The sequence below is a fragment of the Carcharhinus amblyrhynchos genome, chromosome 9 (genome assembly GCF_965287045.1).
Source record: "Carcharhinus amblyrhynchos chromosome 9, sCarAmb.v2.hapA, whole genome shotgun sequence".
NCBI lineage: Eukaryota > Metazoa > Chordata > Chondrichthyes > Carcharhiniformes > Carcharhinidae > Carcharhinus > Carcharhinus amblyrhynchos.
In genome coordinates, this window is record NC_137332.1 from 26,768,968 (window position 1) to 26,790,001 (window position 21,034).

The 21,034-nt window shown below is 43.1% G+C and overlaps 1 protein-coding gene across 1 annotated transcript; it reads right to left on the reverse strand.

Moving 5' to 3' along the window:
• Positions 1-1,029: 1,029 nt before the first annotated feature.
• ttc22 (tetratricopeptide repeat domain 22) lies at positions 1,030-19,328 on the reverse strand. Its single transcript, XM_080196533.1, has 7 exons — positions 18,679-19,328; positions 16,170-16,225; positions 14,190-14,305; positions 11,619-11,737; positions 7,956-8,117; positions 5,612-5,764; positions 1,030-2,231 (listed from the first exon to the last, which is right to left on the reverse strand). The coding sequence occupies exons 1-7, from the start codon at positions 19,240-19,242 to the stop codon at positions 1,734-1,736; spliced, it is 1,668 nt and encodes a 555-aa protein (XP_080052659.1). The 5' UTR covers positions 19,243-19,328; the 3' UTR covers positions 1,030-1,733.
• Between the last annotated feature and the right edge of the window lie 1,706 nt (positions 19,329-21,034).

Here is a 21,034-nt window from a genome sequence, read left to right on the forward strand (position 1 = left end):
CTTACTTTACCTGTCACTGCCAGATTATTCAACTTTTCCAGCAATGATCTGCAATTTAGCGGCAGCAAATAGTATCTCCAACATCTCTCTTCAAAAAACACTTAAAATGTTGTATTCTTTTCTGCCTCCATCCATTGCTTTTCTCCATTTGAATATATGCTTTGAAAGCACCACAATATTTCACCTGCTGCTGCAAATCTTCAGCCCTTTTAAGACCTTTATACAGGTTCCAAGTAGACAACTGCCAACTCCTCTCCCCCCCCCTCCACCCCCCCCATCCCCATGTGCCCTATTGTAATTTTACAGAGAAGCTGTGCCAAGCACAATGAAAAAGCTAATTTGGTGATGGATGACAGGGCTAGTACCAGCAAGGACCTAGACTTTATGGAGGGTCATTTTCACTTTGAACAATAGTGTATATCAGATGATAGCAAAATAACAGCCATTTTACGTCTTTCCTTATTTTTATTTCCAAGGGACTAAAAAGCAGTAGCTTTATAGTGAAATGTACTATTATGTTGTATTATAGCTTTATGTTACTCAATAGATATTTTGGTGAGGAATTATGCAAATAGCTGACAATTCTTGGCTTGTCCTTAAATTAACATTACACCGAATACCTTGGGTAACATGGATGCTATCAGGTTGTTTCCTCAAGCTTGATTCGAGTACACACACATTAAATTAACCCAATAAATGCTGTGTTTTTTAATGTTAGACTTACTTCACTGCTCAGCACAAATTTATTCTGGATTGGTAATTTCTCTCACAAAGCCCACAAAGGTGGCTAGTGTGTGAAATGTCTGATTTAGTTGGAGGTGTTTGACTGATGTTGGAATGTAGTCACATAGCTGGGCAAAGTAGATTGTTGTATTTTATTCTTAAATTATCCCGTCCTGTGTCAGGCCTGGAAGAGCCCTTGATGGGATTTAGCATTTCCCTGAGGTTTTACACATCACAATTTATCCACAAGGGAATTCTGGAAAACCAGAAAGGCCTCAAGAGACAGGGAACAGCTGACACTCTAAGGAAATTGGACTTCTTAGTCATATTGTTCATTCCTTGACAATGGAGTAGTCTGAAAAACAGCAATTGTGTGCATGACGCAACACGAAGATGCTTGCAAATATGCTATAAGGTGAACAAATCCCTTTCTCCATATTTGTTCATGGGATGTGGCATCATTGTCTAGGCCAGCATTTATTGCCCATCCCTAATTACCCTTCAGAAGATGGTGGTGAACTGTCTTCTTGAACTGCTGCAGTCTATGTGGTGTAGGTACACCCACAGTGCTATGAGTGAGAGAATTCCAAGGTTTTGACCTAGCTACAGTAAGGGAATGGCAATTTTGTTCCAAGTCAGGATGTTGTGTGGCTTGGAAAGAAAATTGTAGGTGATGGTGTTGCCAGGTATCTGCTCCCTTGTCCTTCTGTTAGTGACTGTGAGCTTAGAAGCTGATGTTTTAAAGAACCATGGTCCAAATAAATTCTGACATCACCATCCATTGGTTACTTTATACCAAAAACACCTTTTGCCATTCAGCCAACAGACAAGCAAAATGATGGTGAAAACATGAAATCGGATTGCAATTTGGCCTCAGACCATCCGAAGTTTGTTCCATCTGAAGATACGCCAAGAGGCACAAAAGGTAGGGTTTGTTGACAGTGGATTTTTTACAGAGAGAGTGGTGAGAATCTTCCCACAACTTGTTCCTGAACGGACCTGTTATTGACTCAGGCATGATCAGGGTTCATTGTTTCTAACAATAACTTGACTATTTGCAGCTTCCCGGCTACGATCATTGCTCTGGAAAGTTTTAAAATCTTTGACAAGTGGTTTCGACAAATGGAACGCAGTTCCTGCATGACTCTCTCGATTCGATATTTTGCTTCAGCCTTTTCCACCCAAATTTCCACCTCATGGATAACTGTTTCCTCACTGGATTTTCCCTGGATGAACAGTGATAGTAGTGACACGATGAGGTAGCGGAAAGCCTCAGAGTACTGGGAGCCTACATCATCGAGTTCAATTGCCTGCTTGAAGCACTCAACTGCATTGTGTTCCTCACCTTTGACCTGTAAACACTTCCCTCTCAGGAGCTGGATCTCAGGCAGTGTGTCTCCCAAGTCGTACTCCATGGCTTTGGCAAAGAAAACTAAAGCATTGTTGAGTGCACTTTCATCCACCAGCTGAAGCTCCTGCACAGCATCAACACCCATGTAGTAACAGACCTGTCAACAATATAGAACACAGTTACTTTGTGATTTAATATACCTTTAAGAGTTTTTTTCAAATTCATGTTCACAGTCTTAGGTGATGTCATTGTTGGGAGGAAAAAAAAAGTTGTGGGCAAGTCAGGTGACAGGGGTTCATTTTCAGTTTGGAGTTGCAGGTTTGAGTTTTTACTTTTAGAAGGGACAGCAAGCTAAAAAGTGCTTTCCCTCTCTCCCTGTTGGTTAGCTGAAAATCTGCTGTTGTTGGAGGGCTGAACCAGAGTGTTTTGGGAAGCTGTCTTGTCTTCAAACTATTCTGAGTGGCAAGAGTATTTGCCTACAGAAAGGCCTCAATCACAGTATCACGTGACCCTTAGTCTGTGCTATGTTCAACCTGTTATAAAGGGGTTGTTTATGGAGGTTGGTTTCATTTCAACAGGTTGTATGTATTCATTAAGGGTTATACATTATAATGGTTGTTCTGTTTCTTGTTTGTAATGATAAAAGTTCTGGCTAATTTTCTTACGAAACGTGTTATCTATATGCTTAAATAACCTTTGATAAAACAAAGTGGATCTTTTGAATCACACCTGAGGTGGAACAGCTCATGCTTATCCTAGCCAAATTCAAGATACAAAACTTATGATTAAGCAGGCTTCGTAAAATACTTTGGAGTTTCTGACCTCAATCATAACATTATTCCACAGGGGACAATGGAATGGTGGATGGGTGGCAGCACATTACAAGACTACAATCAAATCTAAACACCTAGAGAAGATCATAAGCTACAAGAGCTTTAACAGTTTTAGTCATCTGTTCAATGTACAGCAGATATCCCTGCTGACTTTCTATTAGATATATCAACATATTGAGCTACTGGATGGCCAGTTTCCAAGCCATTTTCTAACATGACATTAATGGCTTTAAACATAAGTGATTCTAAAGCACGAAATCTAACTTTCGCTGACCTGTGGAAACAGAGTGCATTCAGGGAAAACCCACTGAATTCTATATCCCATTGGCTTCAAAACAGATGCCCTGGCAGAATCTAAACTCAGCACTGGTCAGCAGGTTATGGAGTCAGTGCCTTTTGATAGTATTGTTGATGATACCTTCTATCACTTTACAGAATGATGGAGAGTTGACTGATGGGATGGTGACCGCCTGGATTGGATTCATGGATAATTAATTCCTAATTTTCCATATTGTCCAGTATTGTAGCTGTAATGGAACAACTTGGCCAGAGACTAGTTCTGAAGCAGAATTTTTCTGCAGTGTATTCAATTTTTTCTTGTAGGAGATGGTCAATGCCTGGCACTTGCATGGTGAAGATGTTATTTGCCATTTAGAAAGACGTCATAGAAATAGAAATCCTACAGTACAGAAAGAGGCCCTTCAGTCCATCAGGTCTGCACTGACCACAATCCCACCCAGGCCCTACCCCCGATCTGCACATATTTTACTCACTAATCCTCTCTAACCTATGCATCTACGGTCAATTTAGCATGGCCAATCAACCTAACCTGCACACCTTTGGACTGTGGGAGGAAACCAGAGCACCTGGAGGAAACCCACGCAGACACAAGGAGAATGTGCAAACTCCACATAGGCAGTGACCCAAGCTGGGGATTGAACCCAAGTCCCTGGAGCTCTGAAGCAGCAGTGCTGACCACTCTGTTATCGTGCCACCCCAGCCTTATCAGCCCAAGCCTGAATATTATCCAGATCTTACTGCACATGGGCACAGACTACTGCAGTATCTGAGTAGACATGAATGGTGCTGAACATTGCAAGTTCTGGACTTCATCTCCATGAAAACTGGACAATGATCCAGTCAATCCTGTCATGGACAAATGCATTTATGACAGGTAGATTGGTGAGGATGAGATCAAGTATGTTTTTCTCTCTTGCTGCAGATCCAGTCTAGCTGCTATGTCCTTTAGGATTTGGTCAGCTCAGTCAGTACTGAAGCTAGTGAGCCACACTTGAAGATCCCGTTCCCAGCTTAAATTCTGTGCCCTTACTGCCCTCTGTTTCCTTCAAATGATGTTTAACATGGAGCAGTACTGATTGGTCAGTAGAAGGCAGCCCCTAGACTGTAATCAGCAAGTGGTTTCCATGCCCATGTTTGACCTTGTGCCATGAGACTTCATGGAGCCCAGAACTGATGTTAAGCACTCCAAGGACAACTCCCTCTCAAGCACTGGGTCTGTTTTGCCAGTGGGACAGGACATATCCAGGGATAGTGACGATGGTGTCTGGGGATTGTCTAGCAGGTATGAGTCTGGCTTGACTTGTCTGTGGGAGAACTCTCCCAATTTTCACAAAAGTCCCCACATGTTAGTAAGGAGAATTCTGCAATGGCTGAGTCATTATCACTTCTGGTGCGGGTGATCCATCCAGCTTCATACAGCTGCGCAGATTGTTTTTCAGAGGATATTTAGGAATCCACTGCTGTGCATCAGGAGATACACAGGGGCCATATTAGGTAAGGACACCAGATATTCCTCCCTGAAGGATTTAAGTGACCAGATCGGTTTTACAATAATCAATAATGGTTTCATGGTCATCAGTATAGAGACTAGCTTTTAATTCTAGATCTAATAATTAGAATTAAATTTCACCAGCTGCCGCAGTGGGATTTGAACCCGTGTCACAAAAGCATTAACCTGAGCCTATGGATTGCCAGTGCAGTGACATCCCCACCACATCATTGCTTGTGGAACCTCATAGATGCCCAGGTTTGAGCTGTTAGATCATTTCTGAATCTATTCCATTCAGCATAATGTTAGTGCCATACAATATAATGCTGGGCGTCTACGGTGTGAAAATGTGACTTAGTCTCCACAAGGACCATGTTGTGATCATCTCTCCCAACACAGTCATGGACAGGTGCATTTGAAATAGGTAGATCGATGAGGGTGAGGTCAAGTAAGTTCTTCCCGCTTACTGGTTTCTCCCAACTTGCCAGACAGCCCGTTTGGCAGCCCCATCCTTCAAGATTTAGCCCGTTCAGTAGTCCTGTTATCATTCTTGGTGAAGGGCATTGGCGTTCTCCGGTTAGAAAACATACCATGTCCTTGCTTTTCCTCACTGCTTCTTCCAGTGGTTTTGAACATGGAAGAATATTGATTCATCAGCTGAGGGAGAATGGCAAGGTGTAATTAACGGAGGATTTCCCTATCTATGCATGACCAGATACCATGGGAATTCATGAGGTCCAAAGCCAAACGTTTTGGATTCCCAGGACTACACTCTTTTGACTTTATATCATGGTGGTCTGTACTACCAGTGATTCAGGACATACCCTGGGACAGTTGAGGAGAGGTCCAGTAACATAACCACTATGCCACTTGACCGAAAGAACCTTACATGAAGTTCAGTTACGCAGTACTCACCTGTCCCATATCCAAATACGTTTTTAGGCAGGGGCATACCGACAGTATTAAGTCTAAATCAGCTTTTGCTTTAGTTAGTAGCTGTCTGTCTGGAACTCCACTCTGACCCATCTTGACACGTTCAAGGCCTCGCATGTATAGTTTTATACAAATCTTGGGAAAGAAAAACATACATAGAATGTCAATTGTGTAATGCATTAAGAGGTCTATTTCTTCTTCTGAGATTGGATTTAAGTCCTCCATGCTCTAAACTACAAAACAAGCTGCCCTTAACCTATCCAGTTTAAGTCCTGTTCACCCATCACTCCTGTCGTTGCCAATCTACATTGTTTAAAATGTAGATATCGGAATAGAAGCCATTCTCAATGTTGTGTTTAAATCTTCAGGATCTCACATCCCATCTCTAACCTCCTCATGGCCATATTTTATTCTTTCACAGGATGTGGTATTGTTGGCAAGGCCATAATTTTTATTGCCCATCCCAAAATGCACTTAGTGGGATCCAGACTCTATGTTGGCAACTCCAAGGGCAATTCCAGAAGATCACCTCTGCTGGGTCCGTCCTGCCAGTGGGGCAGGACATACCTATGGATGGTGATATCTGGGAGATTATATGTGAGGTATGATTCAGTGAGTATGACTGTCAGGCCGCTGCTTGACTAGTCTGCGGGGTTGCAATCCCAATTTTGGCACAAACCCTCAGGTGTTAGTAAGGAGGGCTTTGCAGGATCGACAGGGCTGAACATAAGAACGTAAGAAATAGGAGCAGGAGTAGGCCATCTAGCCCTTCGAGCCTGGCCCGCCATTCAATAAGATCATGGCTGATCTGTCGCTGCTCAGTTCCACTTTCCCGCTTTCTCCCCATAACCCTTAATCCCCTCTCTTATCAAAAACCCATCAACCCGCGTCTTAAAAATATTTAGCGAGGCAGCCTCCACCACTTCAATGGGCAGAGAATTCCAGAGATTCACCACCCTTTGAGTGAAGAAGTTCCTCCTCAACTCCGTTCTAAACCGCCCCCCTTTTATCTTGAGGCTTTGTTGCCTTGGTTGATCCATCTGATTTTGTCTTGTTTATAAACTTTGTAGCAGTCTGATACAACCAAGTGGCTGCTAGGGCATTTAAGAGTCATCCACATTGCTGTAAACACAGTCCCTATAAATAAAATCTAATCTTATAAACACAATCCCCCCACATGCCTTCTTGTACATTCCCACCAGTGGCAGTCATGTCTTTATTATCAATGCCCTCCCTTCCCGCTCCCAAACTCTTCTCCCTGTCCACCTCCCACTCATACTTTAGGACCTTCCATATAACCCACCTTTTCACCAAATATTTGGTCACCTCTTTAGTATTTTTCCTCCTGGGTTCTGGGCTCCAGTTTTCCTGACTACATCTTTGTGATAGTCTTGTGGATATTTTTCTACTTGGAAGGAACTATGTCCATTCAAATTGTTGTTATTAAATCTGGCCTATTTTAAAAACCTCCTCCCATCAGTATGCAATGAACTTAGTTAGCTTCAACATATTTTCTCCTTGATGATTTTAGCCAAAGTCACCTCAAATTTATCTGTCGCCTTGCTACAAATAATAGAGAAAATATATTCCTCCTAGTTCTTGGCAGTAAAGTTCACCATCCGGTCTCTCCTGTCAGCACGATCAAAGATAGGATCTCACCGTTCAGGATGGGAATCCATATCCTACCATTCCCTGACACAGTCCATCAGAGTACTAAATATCAAAGTCCATCTTCACTCTACTCAAGACTAGAAGAAAAAGTCTTTAGGGATCATAAGGTGCAGGCTCCCTTCTCAAAGTCATAGCAGGTAGCTCTTCACGTCTGCCTCTAAGCAGGGAGAAGACTATCCAGCCCACAGACAAACACCCACCCACCTGGAGAGAGAGGTTGTTCCTGGCTGGGGAATCTAAAATATTGAGGGATAGTCTCAGGATCAGGGCCAATTCTTTAGGACAGAGATATAGAGAAATTTCTTCAACCTAAGGGTTGCGAAGCTTCTAGAATTCTCTATCCCAGATGGTTGTGGATGCTCCATTATTGAATATATTTAAATTGAGATAGACAAGTCTTTGGCCTCTTAGGGAATCAAAGAAAGTGGGAATTGGGCAGGGAAGTGGAGGAAAGGCCAGTGACTAACCATGATCCTACAGCATGGTGGAGCAGGCTCAAGGGGCTGTGCGGTTTATATCTGTTCCTATTTCTTATGTTATGTTCACAAGAGTGCTCTTTTCTGGCTTAGACATCCACATGCACTCACAAATGCACCTATATGAGCAAACAGTTTTACGTTGTGGGTAATGACAACAATTGTCAGAAATAAGATACCTTCGCCCTTGTGCTGTAAGCTTGCCAATTTGTTCCTGGGTCTGGAAGAATATTCAAGGCCATGTTACAGATACCAATTGCCATGTCTTGTTTGCCGAGGAAATGAAAAACTTTGGCAAGCCGATTCAGGATGAAGGGGTCTGTTTTTGCCGTTTCAATAGCCTGGAAAATTAATTGGAGAGAGGAATATTAAACTTGTGCATTTTACAAGTTTGTATATAGCTACACAGATCTCTGACCTGAAAGATCATGAGAAACAACAAAGTTGGATATCAAGCTGGAACAGGAGAAGAGAAAAAAGGACTTGATTTATACAACACCTTTCATTTATACATAGTACATATACATGAAGTATATTTTGAAAGGTAACCACTGTTGTAATGTAGTGGGTGGCACAGTGGTTAGCACGGCTGCCTCACAGCGCCAGGGACTCATGTTTGATTCCTGGTTTTGGTCACACTCTATGCGGAGTCTGCATGGGTTTCCTCCAGGTCCTCCCGTTTCCTCCTACAGTCCAAAGATGTGCTGGTTAGGTGCATTGGCCACACTAAATTCTCCATCAGTGTACCCAAACAGGTGCCGGAGTGTTGCAATTAGAGGATTTTTGTAGTAACTTCGTTGCAGTGTTAATGTAAGCCTACTTGTGCCACTAATAAATAAACTTAAAACTTAACTAATGGAACCAATTTGTACATAGCAAACTGTTTAACGCTCTGATTGAGGGATAAATGCTGGCCAGGAACTGGGGATAACTCTTCTTCAAAATAGTACACCTGAGAGTGCAAATGGTTTCCTGCTTTAACATCTCATCCAAAATATGCCAAGTTCAAAGTGGAAGCGCGCCCTCAGTACAACACTAGAATGTCAGCCTAGATTTTTGTGTTCAAGTCCTGGAGCAGGACTTGAGAGTGAACCCAGCACAACCTATTAACTTGCAGGGTGAGAGTCCTGCCATCTGAGCCGTGGCTAATACCTTGTGTGATTCAACTTGTGAATTACAAAGGTATATATCTATATTACGATACATTAATTACGTATTTTGTAAAGACAACACTCTGCCATTTCTATAGGTGGCATCTCAACAGCAATTTTCCATTCTAAAATTGCCTTTCACATTTGGATACTGGTAGGGTGGCATGGTGATTAGCTCTGATGCCTCACAATGCTAATGACCAAGGTTCAATACCAACCTTGGGTCACTGTGTAGAGTTTGCATATTCTCCCAGTGCCTGTGTGGGTTTCTTTTGGGTGCTCCGGTTTCCTCCCACAGTCCAAAAGATATGCAGGTTAGGCGCATTGGCCCATGGTAAATTGCCCCTTAATGTCCAAAGTTGTCTAGGTTAGACGCATTAGCAGGATAAATGTGTGGGGTTATGGGGATAGGACAGGGAAGAGGACTTGTCAAAGAGACTGTATAGACTTGAAGTGCCAAATAGCCTCCTCCTGCACTGTAGAGATTCTATGATTCTAGATGCACATTACTACCACTAGATGGTATTTCATAAACTTCAGGGGTTGCAGAACTCCCTTTAACTACATCACCAACACACTAATTTTGGTGGTAACATCACAGAAAGATAGAAGAAAGTAATGGAAGATGTACGTGATTATACAAAGCTTAGATACTTTTAAAACTGTTCATGATTTGTCACTGCTTGTCCAGCATAGCATGATCAAAAATTTCTTCCAGCCAAATACTGGGAAAACCAATGCCATTGTCTTTTGTCTCTGTCACAAGTTCTTTCCTTACCTTTAAGAGCTTTTAGTAATTGAGCCAGTGAGTGGCAAAAGCACTTCAGCACGGCTGTGCTAAAAAGTGTTAGGCAAGAACCAAAGAGGGAATAGGACAATTCTCTTCAGTTTACCTTGGGGTAGCGTGGGCAAGAACTAAAGTAGGGAACTATTCCGCCAGTTCCCTAAACATTTATTCACCCATATCCAGCTCTTGGTATCTGCTGAGCATCAGAAACACCCAGTGAAACAGGGCAGGGACAGCCAAATAAAAATGGTAACTGTTGAATGTTGTGGGCTCCCAAAATCATCAACAAGGACTTCCAACAAAAGGTAGTTTATTCCTGAGCTCAACCGCCACATACACTTGTGCTCTGCCCACACTCCCAGGGATAACTCCCACCATGTGACCTGTTTTGTAGCCGTATCATCATGTTCTCATGTGAACACTCAGCCTACCTCTTTCTCCTTTAGTTGGGACACCTGATGACATGAGATACGATGTGGGTATGCCGGCGTTGGACTGGCGTAAACACAGTAAAAAGTCTGACAACACCAGGTAACTCTCCATTCACCTGACAAAGAGGGTAACCCCTCGAAAGCTTGCGAGTATATTATCAAATAAATAGGTTGGACTAAAACCTGGTGTTGTCAGACTTTTGACATGAGATACAACAGTGTGCACCACAGAAAATTATATACAGACTATTTGTGTGGTACACAATTAAACAAACTGACACGGTATAACTACTTGCAAATATACATACGTACATGCATAGATAAAAATGTGTGTGTGTATAGAGGTGTAGATTAAGCTGTAGCAACTAGTGCAGAGCCCATTGTGTGTGTGTGTGTCTCTCTCTGTCCCCCCAAGCCACCCCTTCACCCCCGGGGGTTGCTCATGATATGCTCAAATTCCCATGTGTGTGTGTGTGAAGTTGTGAAGTTCAGAAGAGAGAAATTGGTAAGCATTGTCTGTATTAAGTTTCTTGGGGTGTCATGTGTGGTTATGTCTCTCTTAGGTTTAATGATGACTGTCTTACTTGTCATGTTTAGCACGTAGTTAAATTCAAACCTCTCAGTAAACCAATCAACTAAGACAAACGGTTGTTTACAGTTCCATTTGAAGATGTGAATGACCATGAGTGGTTCGGGACCTCATGTAAATGCAGCTTTTATTTTGCTTGATGCGGCTTGAGTGCATTGCACAGTGCACATCTGGAGATTTCCCTTGCCATGTCTGCGTACATGAAGAGCCAGTACAGTGATTCCTTGGCCCTGCATCTGGTTGCATTCAACCCAGGGTGTTGAATCATGTGTGTGGTATCTCTGGAGAGCAGTAGTAATGACAAATCACTGGCCTAGCACTATCAGTCCATACTGTATGTTCAGTTCATCCCCGACGGCGAAAGATGTGCAGAGTTCAAGGGGAAGATCTCTTTGAGAATTCTAGCCATCCCATCATGATGATGCTGTGTAGTTGCCTCTCTGTGATGTCTGCCTGTAAGGCCTATTTAAGGACAGCACCTCTATTGCCATTATGTCTATGTCTTCCTCATGATCTGCCTGATCTTGGTGGTTAAGAAGACTCTGGAGAGAGCATAAGCCAGATACAGTTCCTTGCCACATTTGTAGATGGCGCTGAGGTTGTAGCTTATATATCATGGATAGCATACCTAAGGAGGTGACCCACATTCATTTATCTACCAGATGGATTATGTTCCCTAGCTAGATTTAGCAACATCTCTTCCTTTGTAGGCATGTGACTAGACTACATGGGGAAGGAGTCCTGTCCATATCTTATAAATTGTACTCCCTTTTCTCTGTTTACTCCTTCCCCATTCCAATCAATAAGTTGGTTATTGGAATCTCCCGGAACAATGGAATGTTATTATTCTGAAGCATGGCTAAAGCCAAATAACAGAACCTCACCTGTCCATAACAATCGAGTGGATCAGTCCCAGAGTATCCACAATCATGAACTGCCATTGGTGTATTGGGGAAAGAGTCTGCCCGCTCAAGCATCATCCCCAAGTAACACCAGGCAAGAGCTGGGAAAAGAGAAACACGGCTAATGCTGACTGGCTGAAGTTGCAGTAGAAACAGTTCTCAGATTTTACATATGTTGTTACACTGTCTACAGTTATTTAGATTACTAATAGTAATACATATGTTATATATTTTTACAGTTGCACAAATGCATTGACCCATCCTTTGTCCTCAAATTAATAATGAGCTTAATGGTACACTATTATTTACATGCAAAGCTAGAGTAACATCACGCAACAACAGATGTGGGATTAAACATGGAAATCCAAAAGTTGCTGCCCTGATGCACCCCTCTTCCATTAACCTCCTGAAAATTTTTTCAAGGTCTACCTCACCATGAATATACATTGAATATTATGAAGTTGCTGTCTTTGCACATTAGACACAAACTAAACTGATCACACAATGTTAGCCCTTGTCCATCTAAGTATTAATTGCTGCCAGTCAGAATCCCTGAAAACGAACAAATGCAAGTGTGAAATTTCATTTCTTCAAGTTTTAATTAGTGAAGAATTTTAGAAATATAAATATTTTCCAGACTATTTTTACTGAATCTTTCTTAATTCAATCTTTCTTTCACTCTCTTTATTTCTTTTGCTCTATTTGATTTCACATTGAATTCACGCACTGTAATTTGCACTTCTTTCATAGTCTTGGTGCTGTTAATTTCAGTAAGATTGGTTGACAAAATACACATTTGCTTGCACTGTTAAGTTGAGCCCCAAATGTTCAATTTCTCTGGTTGTGGTGTGATCACCTCTCACATTCAGCAGTTTGGCACACAGGACATCCTAACTAATAACAGCTCTACTAAATGTCCTGCCACTGTAAATTGATTTATGACCTAGATGATGGGATAGAAAGTAAAATAGACAAGTTTGTTGATGACACAAAGGCAGACAGCATAGTAGACGGAAGTATAAAATTACAAAGAGATATTAGTGGGTTAAGTAAATGGGCAAAACTATGGCAAATAGCATTTTAGGCAAACTGTGGCAATGTGGACAAATGAAGTCATCCACTTTGGACCTAAAAATAGAATAGGGTATTCTCTAAATGGGAAAAAGTTAGGAATAGTGGCAGTCCAGAGCAACGTGCTCTCTTAGCTATGTAGCAACCTGAAAATCTCCATGCTGGCTTAGCAGAAGTCCTTTAAATTACTGCATGTGCATGGCTGCGCAAAAGTGATTTATTGTGCTTTTAAATAAATTGCCCACAACCTAAGAAAGTTGGTTCAAAGGACCCTTGTGGGTTTGGGTACAGGGATCATTAAAATGTCATGGATGGGTACAGAAAATAATCATGAAGGCTAACACACTGCTGTCCTTTGTATCTAGAACATGGGGATGAAGCCATGCTTCAGCTATGCAAAGCCCTGTTTAGACCACACCTGGAGTAGTGTGAACAGTTCTGGGCACCACACCTTTGGTATGATTTACTGGCCTTGGAGGGAGTGCAACATAGATAACAAGGGTTAAATTATGAGGAGAGATTACACAAACTCGGGTTATATTCCTTAGAATTTAGATGATTTGGTCAAAACATTGAACAAAGATAGAGAGAATCTATTTCCATTGGTTGGGAAGTATAGGACAGGGGCATAACCTAAAAATGAAAGATAGGCATTTCAGGAAACAATTCTACATAGGAATCACGGTAGAAGTTTGGAACAGTCTTCTTCAAGTGGCAACTGATGCTAGATTAACTGTTAATATTAAAAGTGGGATTGGGAAATATTTGTTAACTAAAAGGTATTAAAGGATATGAGGCAAAGGCAGGTATATTGAGTTGGATCACAGATCAGCAATGATCTCATTGAATGGTACAACAGGCTCAAGGGATTAAATGGGTTACTTCTGTTCCTCTCTCATCTCAGGTATTATGCCCTAAGAGAACACTGTGACCTAGGATCTCCATGTTAATCTTCTTCTGGATGTATGGATCATCTCCGTTGGCCATCCAGTTTGTGAGACTCTTTTATCTTTGATTTTCCTCATCAAAATCAAACTTTCTAAATCATGTTTTCTCATTAGGTACTCAAGAAATTCCAACTATCTCTTCCTGATCTTGGTCAGCAGAGTTCTTTTGGCCTCAAGTCCGGCACCTCTTCATTAACTTGTCCACCATATCTTCATTATTTACCTCAAAAACCAAAACTTTGCAGCCTCAATCATCTTTGCATTGTTTCAGTGATCATAAAAAGTCACCATTGTTACATCTCCTGGTCTAATTAGTTGCAGATGAATGATGCAACACAGAAAAATGCAAGCTCACAGAAATAATATTTAAAGAGATTCACAATACCAATTTTTTTTGTGTGGTCTCTCTAATTCATTAGAAGCAGTCACAATGCAGAAAAACTAATTCCACACAGGTACAATATGGGACTGAACTGATCCTCCATTTATATTTCTGACAATTCAAGAGAGAAAGATTCACCACCTCTTACACTACCTCTATTTTGAGTGCTGTCAGACTTGAGAACCTCCCGTAGTAATAGCAATGATCTGTTGAAAAATGACAGGCGCTTGCAAGCAGAGGGGTCCTTGTTCATTAATATTCCATCCAGTCTACCAGAGGAAAAGGGGAAAAAGGGCAAGTTAATTCTTGGATTAAATGAAACAACAATCATCTCAAAAGAAAACTAGTCCAGGCTCCACCAAGAATAAACAGCAATGGGAATGTTGATATCCCAGTGCAGAAACTCGCTCAGAGTTTTTACAATGATTTTAGAAACATGCGTGTGCTTATTATGAACATAATACCTATATAAGATTCATATAATGTCTTGCTGTTTTAACTTATCAATATTGTTGGTGTAGCAACTTAAACTTTTAAAACCGAGGGTGCAAGAAATATTCAATTAAACTAATTCAAACAATCCAACATGCTGGCTACTGCCATATAGTAATATAATTCATGTTAAAGTTATGAACAGCAGTATTTACTTACCATTAAAACCTCCATAAAAGATAAAGAAATGTTGCAAGATGCTTTAGAAATGGGATGCAGATGCCCAATCGGGAAGGGAGGAACTAAATAGGGTGATTGAAAGTTTACTGAACAGATGGATTTTGAGATGGTTTATAAAGGCGAGGCAGAGAGATTCAGAAAGGCAGTGTTGACAGTGAGGTAAGGGTTTTTAAATTTCCACTACCAAATGAAAAAAGATGGAAAGCAGGTGGGAATTGAAGGAGAAAATATAGGGCTGGAGTGGGTGTGGAGATGGGGTAGAGTGATGGTGGTGGTGGGATTTGGTGATGAGGACGTGGAGTTTAAATTTAATTTTTCAGGGGACAGAACGTGGCCATTTGGGATGTGGGTCAAGAAGAGAAAGAGAGACAGAGTCCTGCTCCATTAACTGCCACTCACCCTTCCAGCATGTTAGCCAGCCCAGTGCAATATGGAAGTTACAGTGTGCCAATTACACAGTATTTACAGCATAGAAACATGCCATTCAACCCAACAAGTTCATGTTAATGTTTAGACTCCAGATGAGATCCCCCTCCCCCCAACAGAATCTTAGAATCTACAGTGCAGAAAGAGGCCATTTGGTCCATCAAGCCCACCCAAGTCTTATCCCTGTAACCTCAGTATTTACCCTCTTAACTCCCTTGACTCTAAGGGGCAATTTATCATGGCCAATCTACCTAATCCACACATCTTTGGACTGTGGGAGGAAACCGGAGCATCCGGATGGAACCCATGCAGACATGGGGAGAACATGCAAACTCCACACAGACACGAGGCCGAATTGAACCCGGGTTCCTGGCGCTGTGAGGCAGCAGTGTTAACCACTGGGCCACCATGCCACCCATACAGCCCACCTTACTTGATCTCACTATACCAACATGTCATTTTATTCCTTTCTCCTTGATGTACTTATTGAAATTAATGCCTGACTTGATGGTTTATCTCACAGTATTATTCATATCTTGGCACAGGGAAAAGGGTCCACTGATCTGTGGATCTAAATGGAGGATATATGACAAGCCTGTAAAGAAGCTTGTATTATACGTAAGGAATGAGGGTCGGTTAGCTCAGATGGCTGAATGGCTGGTTTGGAATGCAGAGCAACGCCAACAGTGCAGGTTCATTTCCTGTACCAGAGAAGTTTTACATGAAAGCTCTGCCTTTTCAACCTTGCCCCTTGCCCAAGGTGTTGTTAGCCTCAGGTTAAATCGCCATGTCATCCACAACCCCTCCACCCCATCCCATCCCCACCTTCATGGCGAGAGCAGCCTACGGTCATCTGGGACTATTAGCAACTTTACTTACTTTTACATAAGGAATAAGCCGCCCCAGTGACACACAGTTATTTGTGGAAAGTGGCATTCCAGTGGAAATCCATTGTGTTGTGCAATACTATTGGGTTCTCTTCAAGTGAGATATGATGATTGATCTAATGCTGATAATTACAACAGGTTCTCTTACCTAATAAACATAGTAGCCATTGTGAAATACCAACTCCTTTTTTCTTCTGAAGTTATCTATAAAAAAGAAATACAAATAGAAAATTACAGTGCGGAAGGAGGCCATTTGGTCTGTGGTGACTGTGCCGAAATGTGTGCTTTCAAACTGAAAGCTCATTAAAGTGCTCAAGGCAGCTTGTTGGGCGGGGGTAAATTCAATTAATGAAGTCTGGAATTGAAAGCTGGGCTCAATTATGGTGACGCTGAAATTCTAATGGATTGTTGTTTAAAAAAATCTATTTTTAAAAATTAATTCATGGGACATCACTGCCTGGCTGGGTCAGCATTTGTTGTCCATCCCTAATTGCTCTTGAACTGAGTGGCTTGCAAAAGGGCAAAACACTGCAGATGTTGAAATCTTAAACAAAAACAGTAAATAGTTGGAAAATCCCAGCAAGTCTGACAGCTTCTGTGGAGAGAGAATAGAGCCAACATTTAGAGTTAGGATGGTCCTTCATCAGAGCTAAAGACAAGGAAAATCAGACAAGATTTATACTATGAGGCAGCACGGTAGCACTGCTGCTTCACAGCTCCAGGGACCTGGGTTTGATTCCCGGCTCAGGTCACTGTCTGTGTGGAGTTTACACATTCTCCTCATGTCTGTGTGGGTTTCCTCTGGGACTCCGGTTTCCTCCCACAGTCCAAAGATGTGCAGGTTAGGTTGATTGGCCATTCTAAAAAAAAAGCTCCTTAGTGTAGGTTAGAGGGATAAGTGGGTAAAATATGTAGGGCTATGGGGATAGGGCCTGGGTGGGATTGTGTCCGGTGCAGACTCGATGGGCCAAAGGGCCTCTTTCTGCACTGTAGGCTTCTATGAGGGTCAGGGGGGAGGGGGGAGCTGAAACTGATATAGACAAAAAGATCACGGTAATGACAAAAGCTGAGAATGATGCTAAGAGTGCGCATTGAGAGATTGAAATGTGTAAATGGCAGAACATTAGGTGCAGAATGTCAAAGGATAACCTGAGGGAAAAAGCAAAATACTGTGGGATGATGGAATCTGAAACAAAAACAGAAAAGGGTGTAAAATCTCAGCAGGTCTGACAGCATCTGTGGAGAGAAAATAAAGCCAACGTTTTGAGTCAGAGCTCTGACCAACAATCATCCCATACCATGCCGACCACTACAGTTAAGAAAGTCCACCAATGTCTCTACTTTCTCAGAAGATTAAGGAAATTTGGCACGCCAGCCATGATTCTCACCAATTTTTATAGATCCACTATAAAAAGCATTCTTTCTAGTTGTATTACAGCTTGGTATGGCTCCTGCTCTGCCCAAGACCACAAGAAACTACAAAAGGTTGTGAATGTAGCACGATCCATCACACAAACCAGCCTCCCATCCATTGACATTGTCTAAACTTCCCACTGCCTCAGCAAAGCAGCCATGCACCCCGGACATTCTCTCTTCCACCTTCTACCATCGGGAAAAAAATACAAAATTCTGAGGTCACGTACCAACCGACTCAAGAACAGCTTCGTCCCTGCTGCCTGTAAATGGTGAATGGACCTATCTTGCATTAATTAAGTTGATCTTTCTCTACACCCTAGCTACGACTGTAACACTACATTCTGCACTTTCTCGTTTCCTTCTCTGTGAACGGTATGTTTTGTCTGTAAAGGGCACAAGAAACAATACTTATCATTGTATGCTAATACATGTGACAATAATAAATCAAATCAAACTCAGGCTCCAAACGTTGGTCGTATGCTCTCTCTACAGATGCTGCCTGATCTGCTGAGATTTGCCAGCATTTTTTTGATAGCCTGAGGAATATAGAACATAGAACACTACAGCACAAACAGGCCCTTCGGCCCACAAGTTGAGCCGATCACATCCATAGACCTATCTATAACCCCCAATCCCATTAAATCCCATATACTCATCCAGAAGTCTTTTAAAAGACCCCAGCGAGTTCGTCTCCACCACCACTGACGGCAGCCGATTCCATTCACTCACCACCCTCTGAGTGAAAAACTTACCCCTAACATCACTTCTGTACTTGCCTCCCCGCACCTTAAATCTGTGTCCTCTTGTAGCGACCATTTCAACCTGGGGAAATAGCCTCTGAGAATCCACCCTATTTATTCCTCTCAACATTTTATAAACCTCTATCAGGTCGCCTCTCAACCTTCCTCTCTCCAGGGAGAAGCGTCCCAGCTCCCTCAACCTATCTTCATAAGGCATGCCTCCCAATCCAGGCAACATTCTTGTAAATCTCCTCTGTATCCTTTCAATAGCTTCTACGTCCTTCCTATAGTGAGGCGACCAGAACTGCGCACAGTACTCCAAGTGCACACAGTACTCCAAGTAATATGATAGGTCCTAGTGGGCTGGGTGGGAAAGCAAGATGAAAAGCCAGATTTTAGAAGTGCAAAATAAGAGTAGGCTTGCTTGTCAGTTTCAGGGGGCATTTAAGAGTGATAAAACACTTTGCTGTGTGAGTTGTAAAGGACGCCTCTGCCTCTCACCTTGTTCTTTCCATAGAGTAAGGCTTTGTCATAGAGCCCGATAGCTGTGCTCAGCTTTTCGGCGTGCTCCTCCTCGCTCTGCAGCCCCACGTCGAAGGCACTGGCATACGCATGTTCAGCCAGGCACCTGGCTGCCCGGAGCGGCCGCAGCGACTCAGCCTGCTCCTCCTGCCCTTGCTTCAAGCCCATCAGCTGGGACAGCCGCTCCACGCACTCGTTGGCCCGAGCCTCCTCCTGCAGCCGGTCGTACACGTAGCCCAGGTTGGCCCAGGCGTTGAGGTTGCCCGGCTCCTCCCGGCACACGCTGGAGAAGATCTCCTCGGCCGCCTGGTACTCCTCCAGGTAGAAGGCGAAGACCCCCAGCAGGTTGCGCACAGCGAAGCGCTGGGCGCCCTCCTCCACCTCCAGCTGCAGGCTGTCCCGCTTCAGCTTGGCATCTCTCCGCCGCTGCCTCTCCGGCTGGAGGGGCTCGAAATTCAAATTCAATTCCAGGTGGAAGTGCCCGGGGATGTAATCCATCTCCTGAATTATCTCCTCGATTTCTCGATCTGAACCTTCTCCCATCTTTCATCAAAGGAGAAAATTTCTCGATTTTTAGAACACATGTATTCAAAAAAAAGTTCACCTCCTGGGTAACTCCTGGCACTTCTGTTCTGTCCTCTCCAGTGTAGAAAGGGTTTGATAAGGGTGTGGCTGAAAACAATGAAACTCTCCTACTTAGTCCTCAGCTCTTTTCGTTGTGTTTTTTATTTGATTTATTACTGTCACATGTGTTGGGGTCCAGTGAAAAGTATTGTTTCTTGTGTACATAAGAACATAAGAAATAGGAGCAGGAGTAGGCCATCTAGCCCTTCGAGCCTGCCCCGCCATTCAATAAGATCATGGCTGATCTGTCGTGGCTCAGTTCCACATTCCCCCCCTCTCCCCATAACCCTTAATCCCCTCTCTTATCAAAAACCCATCAACCCGCGTCTTAAAAATATTTAGCGAGGTAGCCTCCACCACTTCAACGGGCAGAGAATTCCAGAGATTCACCACCCTTTGAGTGAAGAAGTTCCTCCTCAACTCCGTTCTAAACCACCCCCCCTTTATCTTGAGGCTGTGCCCCCTAGTCCTACTGTCCTTTCTGAGCGGGAAGAGTCTCTCCACCTCTATCCTATCCATCCCATTCATCATCTTATACGTCTCAATGAGATCTCCCTTCATTCTTCTAAACTCTAACGAGTACAAGCCTAGTTTATTCAGCCTCTCCTCGTAGATCAACCCCCTCAACTCCGGTATCAGCCTCGTGAACCTCCTCTGCACTCCCTCCAAGGCCAAAATATCCTTGCGTAAGTGCGGCGACCAAAACTGCACACAGTACTCGAGCTGCGGCCTCACCAATGCCCTATACAGCCGCAGCAATACCTCCCTACTTTTATATTCAATCCCCCTCGCTATGAAGGCCAGCATCCCATTAGCCTTCCTGACCACCTGCTGCACCTGCAGGCTGGGTTTTTGCGACTCATGCACAAGGACCCCGAGGTCCCTCTGCACCGTCGCCTGCTGCAGTTTTTCGCCACGTAAGTAATAGTCCTTCCTACCATTATTCCTACCAAAGTGGACCACCTCGCACTTGCCAACATTAAGTTCCATTTGCCAGTTCCTGGCCCATTCGCCCAGCCTATCTAGATCCTTCTGCAGACTCTCCACACCCTCCACGCAATTTGCTGTTCCACCAATTTTGGTGTCATCAGCAAATTTCGACACCCTACACTCGGTTCCCTCCTCCAGATCATCTATATAAATGGTAAATAGCTGAGGCCCCAGCACCGACCCCTGGGCCACTCCACTAGTCACCAACCGCCAATCTGAATAGCACCCATTAACCCCCACTCTCTGTCTCCTATTTGACAACCAATCCTCTATCCACGCTAACACCCTACCCCCAACTCCATGCCCCCTGACCTTCTGCAATAACCTCTTGTGAGGTACTTTGTCAAACGCCTTCTGAAAATCAAGAAAGACCACATCCACCGGCTCTCCTCTATCCACCGCCCTAGACACATCCTCATAGAACTCCAATAAATTTGTCAGACACGACTTCCCCTTAATGAAACCGTGCTGCGTCTGCTCTATCAAGCAATTCCCCTCAAGATGCCTCGCTATTTCCTCCTTGATGACAGATTCTAACATTTTACCTACAACAGACGTTAAACTAACCGGCCTATAATTCCCTGCCTTTTGCCTGCCACCCTTCTTAAACAACGGCGTAACATTAGCCGTTTTCCAATCTTCCGGCACTTCCCTGGAATCCAGCGACGTCTGGAAAATAACCACCAAGGCATCCACTATCACCTCCGCCATTTCTTTCAGA